General features: G+C 44.1%; 1 protein-coding gene across 1 annotated transcript in view; it reads right to left on the reverse strand.

Annotated features, from left to right (window-relative positions):
• Nucleotides 1–1,203: 1,203 nt before the first annotated feature.
• Nucleotides 1,204–13,213, reverse strand: part of LOC139545704 (protein FAM222A-like) — an 86,446-nt gene continuing 74,436 nt past the window's right edge. The window contains exon 3 of the mRNA XM_071353753.1: nt 1,204–3,780. Coding sequence (XP_071209854.1) covers nt 2,291–3,780 — 1,490 coding nt within the window. The 3' untranslated portion in view covers nt 1,204–2,290. The remainder of the gene's footprint in view (nt 3,781–13,213) is intronic.

The raw sequence follows: 13,213 nt of genomic DNA on the forward strand, positions 1-13,213 counted from the left end.
CATTATATAAAGGTTAGTTTGGTGGAAGAGGTTCCACAGTGATCACAAAAGCATTTATGAAGCCTTTGGGACGTGGTTGTTGATCGTATAAGGTTATTAAAAGGACCCTTGCTTCCTAAATTGTTTCAGTTAAACTTTAACACACATTCCACACACAAACCTCAGATCTATACACACCACGATGAGACTTTCCAAAAATATGATCCTCTCGAGAATCATAGATATTTGGCATGAGTCAATCTTTTTCTCTATCAATTTCTTTGTGTGGAATATATTAAAAATAAATAATGACAGACCTCACAGCCAAAATGTGGCTTCTGAATATATTCTTAAATAAGATTTATTTTACACCTCAAAACAGAAAAGTATGGGGATCGGGCACGTGGTACATTGGGAATGTATTTACAACTGTAGTTTACATTTTTTGGTGTAAGCTCAGAGAAAAATGTTAATACAGTCATAATAATTGCACTTCATAAATATCCACTGTTGCCAGCATTTCCACGTGACAAAGCCTCAGCGCTCTCTCCAGTTAATAAATTCAATTTACCAGTGAAATTTGACTGACCAAGGAAATGCTAATTTAGGACCATAGGACTGCTGCACTGATCAATTATTATAATTTGTAAAAATATTTTCACTCGAGTCCCTCAAGCCAAGGCATTAGACATTTCAGTAATTTAAGTGCAGTACATTCAAGGGAAACTCACAGTCATAATAAATATTTCAATGTTCTGAATCCTAAAGTCAACGGATGACTCGGGCTCAACGCGTCTCAACCATGGGCTGAAACGGACCAGGAAAAAGCAGTGTACCTTGTCTCATCTCACATCACCCGAGAGAACAGGGCATGATTGTTACACATCAAGACTCCCCTTTGGTCCCAGCTCTCACTCCTCCTATATGATAGTGCCCAAAAGTGAAAGGGATATCCCACTTCTACCATACTTATAAAAGGGAGGCATGACAGGATTAGCACTATAACGGAACGAAGTCAAAAGCCTCCCATAGCAAAAAGCTGATTCAGCCTCATTTTCAGATTCCTAAACTGGGGTTTCTTTGTTTTGGGGGGATGGGTGAGTTTAGGGGACACAAATCTAGGGATTAAAAGGAATATATTAAAATAAATATATTAAAAGATGTATAACTAAACCACACACAAGAGGTCATGCTGGAAAACCTCCCAATCATACAGTAACAATCTTCAAAAGTGAGGGGGGGAAAAAATCATATATTTTTTTTTGCAATTTTTTTTTTTTGTAAGTGTTTTCAAAATGTACTGTAGATTCCAGTGTTGTTTAGAGAAGATAGCTCTCTGGCTAGGTTACAGAACCAGAGCAGCGACTATGCCTTATACCAGGACATCAGAAACTGCACGTCAGCTTGAGGAGGAATAACAAGAAACAATAAAAAAGCATTTTGAGACACTTTTCCCCCATAGCAGCCTATGCATATAATATACCTACAAATATAGAAAACAACAAAAATAGGTTCAAGATTTCAAGTTTCTTAAATATATCATATCCAAACTACCCAATTCCAAACTCCAAAGTTAACAAAGTTTTTAAACTCCAAGCAGTGCAATTTATGGGATCAATTATAACAACAATAATTACTAATATTGTCATATATTTTTCATTCAACATTGTGACGTTTGTGTGTACACGTCTGTGTTTGTGTATGTGTGTATGAGTTTTTGAGTGTGTGTATGTATGAAAATGTGTGCGAGTATGATGTATTTCTTTAGGGACTTTAGAAAGCAGCCCTACCCTTTGGCCCTTTGGGGCCTTCTTTGTGACTATAGCACCCCAGTTGCGTTGTATTTGGATGGGGGAACAACAGAGGTGGCTGTATGCACTTTCATATCAAGCTAGAATTCTCACCAAAAAAAGTTGAATCAACTCAAAACAACAACAACAAAACAAGAAAGGAACAAATACAAAATAAAATCACCCCCAAATTCCTGTTGGCAAACCACACTATGGGACATCTGGAGAATCTTCTGTCAGGGCACCCAAAACCACTGAAACCCTTTTTCTCCCTGACTGATAAATAACCACTCTGGGCTGGGAGGGAGAAACCCCCCAGCCGTCACCCAACACAAGATCCACTCTAACACCATCGCTTCCCTCCCTGGCGCCCCCGAGCTGCTTCAAGCAGTGCCAGTCTCAACAGGCCTATACGTCCCCAGGAAATCAAGGTCTTCTTCTCTGTCCCTCAGCTTTTGATCCAGATTTCGCATCATTCATTCATTCGTGTCCCCTGGCTCTCGCCCTCATCCTCCCACGCTCTATCTGTAAACTGGGAGGCGGATGTGCGCGTGCTGGTGGTCCAACAGCCGTGGCACTGACACAGTCTCATAGCCTTTGCCCAGCATCTGCTCTTTGATGCAGGGCGGGTGGACGTCGTTGATCAGGTACTCCAGAGACTGCAGGCTGCTGCTCAGCACCGCTGTGTTGCACAGCTGGCTCTTACTGGGCAAGCTGCAGCACAGGCATCCCCCGCTCCCGCTGTCTATTGCGGGGTGGTGGTGATGATGGTGGTGGTGGTGGGGATGATGGTGGTGGGGGTAGCCCATCTCCCTGTGCCCCCCTGTGGCTGGCCCTCGGGTGGTGGTCCCCAGGAGCTCCTGGTGCGGGTTGTAACAGTCACTGTCGGGGGTGACCAGCACGCTGTTCCAGGGTGGGGCAAAGTACTGGCCCACCGAGAAGTTCCCATGCATCCCCATGCAGTTCAGAGGGGAAGAGCTGACCTTGTCCAGGTACCCCCCACCCCCTCCACTTCCCCCCGTCAGGTGGTAGGGTCTGGAGGAGGAGGAGGATGACACCTGCGCCTGGGCCATGATCCCTGCTCCCCCCGGGGCACCACAGCTTTCAGGGGACTTACTGATGGCCCCTCCTCCCCCGCTGCCCCCACTGTACATGCGAAGCACAGCCTGCTGCTGCTGTTGCTGTTTCTGCCACAGGATGTAGTCCATGCTGTCCGAGTATATCCCGGCCTTCATGGCCTCGCCACTGTGCACCGCCAGCGGCAGCCCTGCCCCTGTGTACACCAGGTTAGGCTGGGGCGCCATGCCGCCCACGTAGCCACCTCCCGAGGAGCAGGAGGATACCCCCATGATACCCCCCGCACCCTGCTTGGAGGGGCTGGGGTTGGTAGAGGGTGCGGTGGAGGAGTTTGCACCCTGGCACACCTGCTGCAGAGCCTGGGCCTGGCAGTGCTGGTTGATTTGATAGATGATGCTCTGGATGGAAGGGAGGTTGGACTGTGGGGGTAGCTGGACCAGGCCTCGTCCCCCTGTCACAGGGATCCCAGAGCCGGCCACAGTGACGTTAGGGGGCACCGAGAGGGAGAGGCCAGGGGCCTCGGGGGGCTTCGAGGGTCCAGTGTGGTACACCATCCGGCAGTGGCCATTGGCTAAAGTACTACTGCTAGGGGGAGGGTACGGGGCGACAGCTATTTGGGCTGGGGAGAGCTTAGTTCGCCTGCCTTCCGAGTTCTTGAGGACGCCCTTAGTGGGGGCGAAGGGGGAAGAGACCTTGACAATGGCCAGGAGGCCTGTGTAGCCGCCGGTATGGAGGTGTGGGTAGGGGCTGTAGCGCTGGCTACCTGTGGTGTCAAAGCCGTTCACAGTCCGGTTAAGGTGCTTGTGCTGGGGGACTCTGATGTTGGTGGGGAAGATCTTGATGGAGAGTGGGCTGCTCTGCGTCTTCTGGGCGAAGGCATCCAGCTCAGCCACGCTGGGGTAGCGGGGAGAATGCATGGGAACCACCATCTCACCTGCAAGATAAATAGACAAGAGACACATGGGAGTGAGCACAAGAGACAGAGCTAAGCATGGGACAATGTAAAGTCGGTACAGGTCACCATACTTATAGGGTAGGACATTCAACAAGCACAACACTTACACAAATGACTGATGATTAGCTGAGAGAAATTGATGATAAAAAGATTGTGGGAACTGTTTTGTTAGACTTCAGTGCGGCTTTTGACATTATTGATCTTAGTCTGCTGATGGAAAAACATGTGTTATGGCTTTAAACACCTTGCTATATTGTGGATAAAGATTTACCTGTCTAACAGAATACAGAGGGTGTTCTTTAATGGAAGCCTCTCCAACATTATCCAGGTAGAATCAGGAATTCCCCAGGGCAGTTGTCTAGGCCCCTTAATTTAAAAAATCTTTACTAATGAAATGCCACTGGCCTTGAATAATGCCAGTGTGTCGAGGTACACGGATGACTCAACACTATACAAGTCAGCTACTACAGCGAGTGAAATCACTGCTACGCTTAAGAAAGAACTGCAGTTTGTTTCAGAATGGGTGGCAAGGAGTAAGTTAGTCCTAAATATTTCCTAAACTAAAAGCATTGTACTTGGGAAAAATCATTCACTAAACCTTAAACCTCAAATAAATCTTGTAATAAATAATGTGGAAATTGAGAAAGTTGAGGTGACTAAACTACTGTAAACTGTCATGGTCAAAACATATTGATACAACAGTAGCTAAGATGGGGAGAACTCTGTCCATAATAAAGCGCTGCTCTACCTTCTTAACAGCACTATCAACAAGGCAGGTCCTACAGGCCCTAGTTTTGTCGCACCTGGACTACTGTTCAGTCGTGTGGTCAGGTGCAACAAAGAGGGACCTTGGAAAATTACAATTGGCCCAGAACAGGTTAGCACGGCTGGCCCTTAAATGTAAAAGGAGAGCTAACATTAATAATATGCATGTAAATCTCTCATGGCACCAAGTGGAGAAGGAATGGACTTCATCACTACTTGTTTTTGTAAGAAGTGTTGACATGCTGAATGCACCGAGGTGTCTGTTTAAACTACTAGCACACAGCTCTGACACCCATGCATACCCTACAAGACATGCCACCAAAGGTCTCTTCACAATCCCCAAGTCAAGAACAGACTATTGGAGGGGCAAAGTACTACATAGAGCCATGGCTACATGGAACTCTACTACACATCAGGTAACTGATGCAAGCAGTAGAATCAGATTTAAAAAACAGAAAAAATACACCTTATGGAACAGCGAGGACTGTAAAGAGATACACACAGGCACAGACACATGATAAGACACGCACTCTACACACACACGTACACATGGATTTTGTATTGTAGATATGTGATAGAGAGTAGTGGCCTGAGGGAACAGACTTAATGTGTTGTGAAGTGTTATGAAATGTAATATCATGTAATATTTTAAATTGTATATAACTGCCTTAATGTTGCTGGACCCCAGGACCCCTCCATCTCATTTTCACCCCCTCCTGTGAAAGTATATCCCTCGACGAATGGATCTTAAAAAAATAAAAAACTAATTCTGTTGAAGGCTGGCACCTTAGGCACTGTTAAATCAGTGCTTTGTGAAATTAATTCAGACTCTCTTTAGCGTCGAATTGGGTTAGCCTTTGATATGAGGAGAGGAGGGAGGAGGGGAAGGGGGTATAGAAGCATATTTAATTGCAGTGGCACAGTTGAGATTTATAAGTAGTATCGCTTACTGGGTTTTACCCTTCCTCAATGATTCGACCCAGGACTACTTGGAGATGGGGCGATGGAAACCCTAACTAAAATCACAATTAACCATCTGTAGGGAATTCTTAACCTGGTTTTAGGGTGAGCTAAATAATGAGAATAGCAAGTCACGTTTAATACAATGTGTTTCAACTCTGCTGTTACAAAACAATAAAGAATGAACATAGTAAAGTGTAACTCCAAAAGGTTTAGTTTTAAAATCTCTGAATTGTAAAGTTTAGATTAAAGTTGGCATATGGCTTATCTAGTTTTTATTTCTCTGTAATTTCAGTATTGGGGTCCACAGAATTCACTAGAACACATAGTAATATGCAGTCATATGTACATATGTATGACTGTAACACCAGCTAGATATCATGCCTAGTGCCAGAATTCCACTATCATAAGCAAGATCCTCTGTCACTCACAACTAAATGGTGGTTGTGGTATGCTACCTAGTACTTGGAGCCATTCCAACCCCCAAATGAAATCCCACAGCGTCTGAGTTCGGTCACACAGACTAGTATTATTGGCCTTTACTCAGGTAGCAACAGCTTAATCGACCCAGACATGAGGTGGCAAATCAGTAAAATGTCCCTTTCTAAAAGCCAACCATTATTTGTCAGTGTTGGGGGGTGGGGTACCGAGATTGGATTTAAATGATATTCAAGCAATTTCATGGCTACTTAAAGTTGACAGGCAAAGGTTTCCCTGTTTTTCCAAACCTTTCTTCATACAACAGCTAAATACATCATAAAATGATCTGCAATAATAATTTGGTCGGGGTAGATGTTGTATCCTTGACATAACACTAAAACAGGCATGACTACCTCTCAACATGCTCTTTTGGAATGTTTGGAAAGGATGTCATTGGAGGGCATTGTGAAAATTCCAGAATTTGAAAATGTTCAAATTCCACATATCTCTGAGCTCACATATTCGATATTGTACTGTTGAGAACATAATCAGAACTCAATTTCACATTTGATCAAGCTAATCTGTCAAGAGATAACCTTGATAGTCTGGCTGTAGCTAGCTACTGGGATTTCAAAGTAGTTTATATTTTTCACTCGTGCTGCACTGTGACAGTCGGTGGTCGGAGCAGATTTATGCTGCAGAATGAGAAGACAAGAGGCTGTTCTCCTTCTAGCTAACTATAATAAATCACTTGAAACGACACTACTGTTTACAGTGATCTTTATTTTAAGGGCCAGCTCAAAGTAGTAAGAGTATTTGTGTACGAGTATATGCTTTTCAAAGCAATTTCACCAGGAGAGATCATGATCATGGATGTTATTGGCTAGCTAAACCACACTTGGGCTAGCTAATGTTTGCTTACTAGCTAGCTAACCTTGAATTCACAGTACAATTAGTAAGAAAGGGTCTAGCTATCTATATATGGTAACATTTGATCAGAAATAGCTTCATTGTTTCCACATTTTGGTTAGCTAGTTAGCTTTCTGTCTGCAATGGCTGCAGCCAGTGTAGCTAGCTAGATAGCATACATATTGTTTCCCAAGAAGTAAACTAAGTTTATTAGCTAGGTAACTAGCTGGCTAACATTCATTATACATGTGTTGTTTCATACAACCAGTCTTACCGCCTAAAACATTTAGCTAGCTAGTTAGCCAGCTAGTCTTAGCTGTTTGAATGGCAGCCTCAGCACATTAATTGGCAATACACTGTCTAGCTATAGCTATCTAGATTATATCTCATTATCTGAAAATGAATAATTATTGACATACATGTTTATTTCCCAGATATACAAGTGTCTTCTCACATCCTGTCAGTTTCATTCGTTTAATTTCTGATCCAGAAAATGACTCATAAAAGCCATGTCTGTAGCTTGTGTTCCTTGCAGTATTAGCCATTGCTCTTTCCTTTCTGCCCTCAAATAACATCATCCATTCATTCTATGGCCAGAAAATGACATCTTCACCAAAAAGTAGAAATGACAACTAAAATGTAGTCATAGGCAAAAATGTTGTTGAGGCTTCTTTAAAAAGGTGCACTATGCAGAAATCGCTCCACCATTTCCTGGTTGCTAAATTTCAAATATTTAGCCTAATTTCGGTTTATGTGACAAAACAAGCAAGTATAGTGTAGAGAATCATTGTACCATCTAAACCGCTGTGAAATGTATTTTCCATAACCAAAAAGATTGCATTTTTAGCTGTTTAAAGCTGGTGTACAAAGACGCAAAAACGAAACTTAAGAACGGGAAGCATATAAATAGCGCACAAAGAACAGATCTACCGCTTCTAAGACTTGCTTTCAGTGAGAATTTACAGATCTATACCTAACATTTCTATGTCAATTTGGTCGGGGTCGCCAAAAAACTTATTAATTATTAAGTGTTATGGTTTTTGTGGAGACCTTTGCCTGTCACCTTTAACTATGTGCAACAAAAAGAGCGGTATCGGGGAAGAACTCAATTTCACAAATTTTACATAAATTTCAATAAATCATCTGCTACCAATGACTCGCAACCCCTTAAAAAAATGACATTTTTATGCAAAAGCGAACAAAAAAAACACCAAGACTAAACAAAATAGAAACGCGCCAGTCAGCGAAGGCCGTGGTGACCTGAGGAGTTGAGGCAAGGGGCTGTATGAGCGTGACTCACTCCATTTCAGTTTAAAGAGACTTTACAGCCAAGCAGTCACCAACTCTTATTCTTCTGCTCCCATTACTGATAGCATGGGAAGTACATTTCTACTATCCAATGGGCCTCCAACTGTGAAAATGATTCAATCTACAAGATCCATATCATAAAGGAAATAAATTGGGAGTTAGAACGTGCATATTATTCGTGTCTGTGAAATTGTGAATGCTCCAACTACAAGACAGGAAAAGACAATTTTATTTAACCCTTATTTAAAAATAGGCAAGTCAGTTAAGAACAAATTGTTATTTTACAATGACGGCCAAACCCGGCCAAACCCTCCCCTAACCAGGGCGACGCTGGGCCAATTGTGCGCCGCCCTATGGGACTCCCGATCACGGCCGGTTGTGATACAGCCCAAGATCGAACCAGGGTTGTAGTGACGCACTGAGATGCAGTGCCTTAGACCGCTGTGCCACTTGGGAGATTGTTGAAGTAAATAAAACATATTGATGCTTCAAGCAAATATATTAGGTCTACACATTACAACCTTTTCAATAGTCAATGACAGTACTATCAGACTCCAGCATCACAATTGGTCCTAAATAAGACAAGAGAGACAATGTAGTATCCCTGTCCTGCAGTCAAATGACCAAATCACCCTCTAGTTGCCTAATGAGGGGAATGTTATTCATATATTTCATAATTAATCAAACAAATTGAAATGCTGAAAATCCAGTTTTCTACGTCAAACGGTTTTGTTATATTTTAGTCTTCTGTGATGTACGTATATAACGTGTAATATTGGGATGCAAACCCGAAATATAATATGTTTCAACTGTATATCTGACATGGTCCAGGTGTTTTTAAACCCATAACCATGTGTGTGAGGTGTATACTTTTGTTTCAAAGTAGATTTGTTTAAGACTATTAAGAAACACTGTGACCCTGATTTAGCCCACTGGAGTAAAAGGTAAACAAGAAATACAATGTTATGTTTATGGCTATAAATGAATCTGATCACATTGTAATGGGTTGTGCTGAAAGGGTCATATATGACTCAAACCAAGGATGCGTGACTGTCCTTAGAAGGACACAGTACATACGTAGGAATGTCCTAATATGGACACCTTGCATGCATGAACATAGAGATCCAGATCAGTGGGCAGCAGGACTGGGGCTGCCTGACTGGGGCACAATTCTCCCAACCTAACCTTCCCTGGTGACAGCGTTGGTTGCACCACGCTTTGATGTTCCCACAGGCAGGGGAAACTGACAGAAGACTTATTCAATGTGCTCCAAAGGAAAAAAATCTCGGCATCCGCCGGTCCACATGCAAATGGGCCGGCTGCATTTTTAAATAAACATATTTGATCATCACATGGTTAAAATGAGGAGCGATATTCTGCTTTGGCATATCAAGGGGCTGTGCCCCTCCTCACCCCCCTGCAACATGCCCATCATTCCCCCTAATTACTGCCACATGAATAAAAAAAACTTTGCAAAACAACCAGAAAATTCATTCAAGGGTGGCTAATTCCCATTCCTTGTCAGTGACTGAGTCCATATTTTCCATGTCTGACTTTACTGTGCTGTCTCTCCTTCTGCTGCGGAGAAAAGTCCCACTACTCCCGATCTCCTCAGTCTCCTTCCATCTCTCCCTGGCTCGCCCGTTGTTTGTCAACAGGCAGAGCCTTTGGGGAGCGACCTGGCATCAAAGGGTTTCACACTTCAGAGGCCACAGGGATTAGAGGCTTGACAGGTCCCACAAAACCCATCTCAGCCCCACAAAGGCTTCTGGTTATTAGAGCCTACTGGCACTGAGGAAGAGGAGGCAAATGAGCGTCTGTGCTCTTTCGGATTCTAGTTGCCTACTATTCTGTTTGTTGCAGAGTTGATTAAATGTGACACGCACGCACAGGCACACACACTTTGACGTGCATGGCCAGGGCATCTTCATCCGTCTTCTCCCAGGAGGAGCTGTGGGTTTGCAGGATAAGGAAGCTAAGGGCATGGAGGAGGTGAAAGGAGAGCGCCTAGCGGTGTTGAGGCCAGCTCTGCAGCGCTGCGGGACTCATTGGCTCCAGCTACAGTAGATCACAGCGTACAGATGTTACTGGCTGATAAACAGCCACCGAGGTGCCCGCTACTGCCTCCGCGGAGCTTCCCTACCTCCTCCTCACAGGGCTAGGGTTTCCTGTACACACACACACACACACACACACGTGTACACACACATGCACCTACGTGCATATGCGCACACAAACACAGTGGCATCAGTGGAGCATGTTGTTATGCTCTGCTCTGTGCGCTCTGCTGAAATGTAGGGCAGGGACGACAACAGGTGCCTGTGCAGGCGACAGCCTGCAATGCCTCCTGGGCTAAATGCTTCACACTTGCTTCATTTCAACACACGACAGCCTTGTACGGATTAATTATTTCCCTTGGGGATGGAATAAGACACTTTTTATTTTCCACAACAAGGCATGAGGTGACGACCAGCACTCTCACATGCACATCTGAAACGGCATCACCGAACAGAGAAAAGCCGGGAAAGACAAGCACGCCTTCATAGCGTAATGTTACAATATCATGATCCAAACCCAGACTTCATAGTGAGGTCATCCTCATACCATACGTTTCAACTGCGTATATACTATAGCAGTGAAGATAAAAGTGGCAGAGCCAGCACCATACAGCTAATGGTGGTGAGAGCTGGGAGCTGGGTTAGGCTCCCACGCCAGGGAGAGGAGATGGCAGGGAGGCAATTAACGGACTGACCTTCGTCCTTAATCACCCAGCGCCTGGCACACAATGCCTGTGTGTCAGAGCAGGCACATCTCGAAATGCCATGGCTCATTAGCGCCTCACACCCGAGTGAGAGAGGCTATGTGTTTGTGTGTATACACTATAGCATGGCAAGACAGAACTGAAGTGAACTGAACAGCAGAGGGCCTTTCTCAACAGAATCGTGAAGCTCTTTAACCCCTAAGGTTTATTAGCATAATTTTAAAAAATCCCCATAAAAATGTCAGTTTAAGCTAGAAATATATGTTTTTTTTTGCATTGGATGAGTCTCAATCCACCAAATCCGCCTATGTCGCACTTCTGCATCTGCGGTGAAAGGTAACAGAGCTAGAGCAGTGTGTCAGACCATGAGACATCCCCAAAATCCCTCTATGGAAAGATGAGACTCTCACAAACACAATAGTGTTCTCCCTTTTACTCTACGACCTCCACAAGTGTCAGTCGGTAGAGCCGACCTGCCAACTTCTGTCTGTAGCCTCCAAACTGTTCGGGCTACACACTAATATTTTCATATTCAGGCCTCACAAGACTCCTCTGAAAGGTCCCCTGGTACTAGTTGAAAACATTCATTGAAGTATACAGTACCAGTCAAAAGTTTGGACACAGCTACTCATTCAAGGGTTTTTAACACACATGGAATCATGTAGTAAACCATTTTTTATTATTAACAAATCAAAATATATTTGAGATTCTTCAAAGTAGCCACTCCTTGCCTTGATGACAGCTTTGCACACTCTTGGCATTCTCTCAACCAGCTTCACCTGGAATGCTTTTCCAACAGTCTTGAAGGAGTTCCCACATATGCTGAGCACTTGTTGGTGGCTTTTCCTTAACTCTGCGGTCCAACTCATCCCAAACCATCTTAATTGGGGCCGTCATTGTAAATAAGAATTTGTTCTTAACTGACTTGCCTAGTTAAATAAAAACAATAAAAACAATTTGGGCTGAGGTTGGGTGATTGAGGAGGCCAGGTCATCTGATGCAGCACTTCATCGCTCTCCTTCTTTGTCAAATAGTCCTTAGACAGGGCTTAGACACTTACGGGTTAAAAGAACAAAGCAGAGGGGGTGGATGTAATTGTTCTCCCCTCTGTCTTTTGAGTGACGTGGAGCTCCCCAAGCACATCGTCCTTGGGGTGCCCTGTGCCATCTTTGTGGGTGGTTTGTGTGCGCGTGTGTTGCTCAATCCTGAACACTCAATTAACACTCCTTTAATTAGCCAGCGGTACTCTGAATTCTGATGAACTCATTTTTCTGTGTATGGGGTTGGAGGAGGGAAGGGTACGAAACAGCAATAAGGAGAGAACTGGGAACGGGATCAGACTCTAAAAAATCCATTGAATTTGGTGCACTTCTTCCAAGTGAGGGGTCAAATTGTGTTGATCAATAGAAGCCGTGGCAGATGGAGTGAGCAGGAGAGCGTAGAGTTAGGCGAGGTGGAGGCAAAGGAGAAAGTGAGGGAGGGAGGGAGGGAGGGAGGGAGGGAGGGAGGGAGGGAAAATCGGAGAGCAGAAAAGGAGAGACAGACAGGGATGAGGAGTCAGAGGTTGTGCAGAGAGAGTGCAGTATGAAATTCAGAGGAGCATAAAACTGCTTTGCATTCTAATTAGTGGCTTAATTGAATATTCACAGGAATAAGCCGGAAAGAACTGCCTGAACTCCTCTCCCTCCTTTCTCCCATTTATTAGAGCTCCAAATGTTCTAAAATCAGGAGCAGGTTGGAGACATTTCTAGTTAGTAGTGAAACCAACGGGTAACACCGACACATCAGATGTGAGCATCTGCTATGTTCTCAATCTTTACTCTCAGCCAGTGTCAGCAATGTGTTGCTTACTTATACACATTCATCCATCCCCTCTTTCCTTCTACAGCAACAAAGCCAAAGAAAATACAATTTAAGTAAAAAAAAAAAAGGGTTGTAAAGACCATGTGGTTGAGCGGTTTGCAATGATGTCTTCACAGAACGATGAGCACATAACACGCATTAGCTTTGACCAAATAAGCAGAGGCTGTGAGGATAACAGGGTTAGGGCAATTCCAACAGGAGTTGATTCGTGGTGAGAGAAAGAGCGAGAGAGGGATGAAAGAAAACACTAGGTCAGCAGCAGTGCAACATCCACCAGGTTCACCGGGAACTTTTTCTCCAGAGAAGAGAAGCTGCTGTTAAATGTGCATGAGCTGTCAGCACTAGCGAAGCCCAGAGAGGGCATTATCCGCTGCAGCCCGGGGCCCCATCACCCACCCCCATGTGTCCTTTTAAAACCACAGGTCC

This window comes from Salvelinus alpinus, chromosome 19 (assembly GCF_045679555.1).
Source record: "Salvelinus alpinus chromosome 19, SLU_Salpinus.1, whole genome shotgun sequence".
Taxonomy (NCBI): domain Eukaryota; kingdom Metazoa; phylum Chordata; class Actinopteri; order Salmoniformes; family Salmonidae; genus Salvelinus; species Salvelinus alpinus.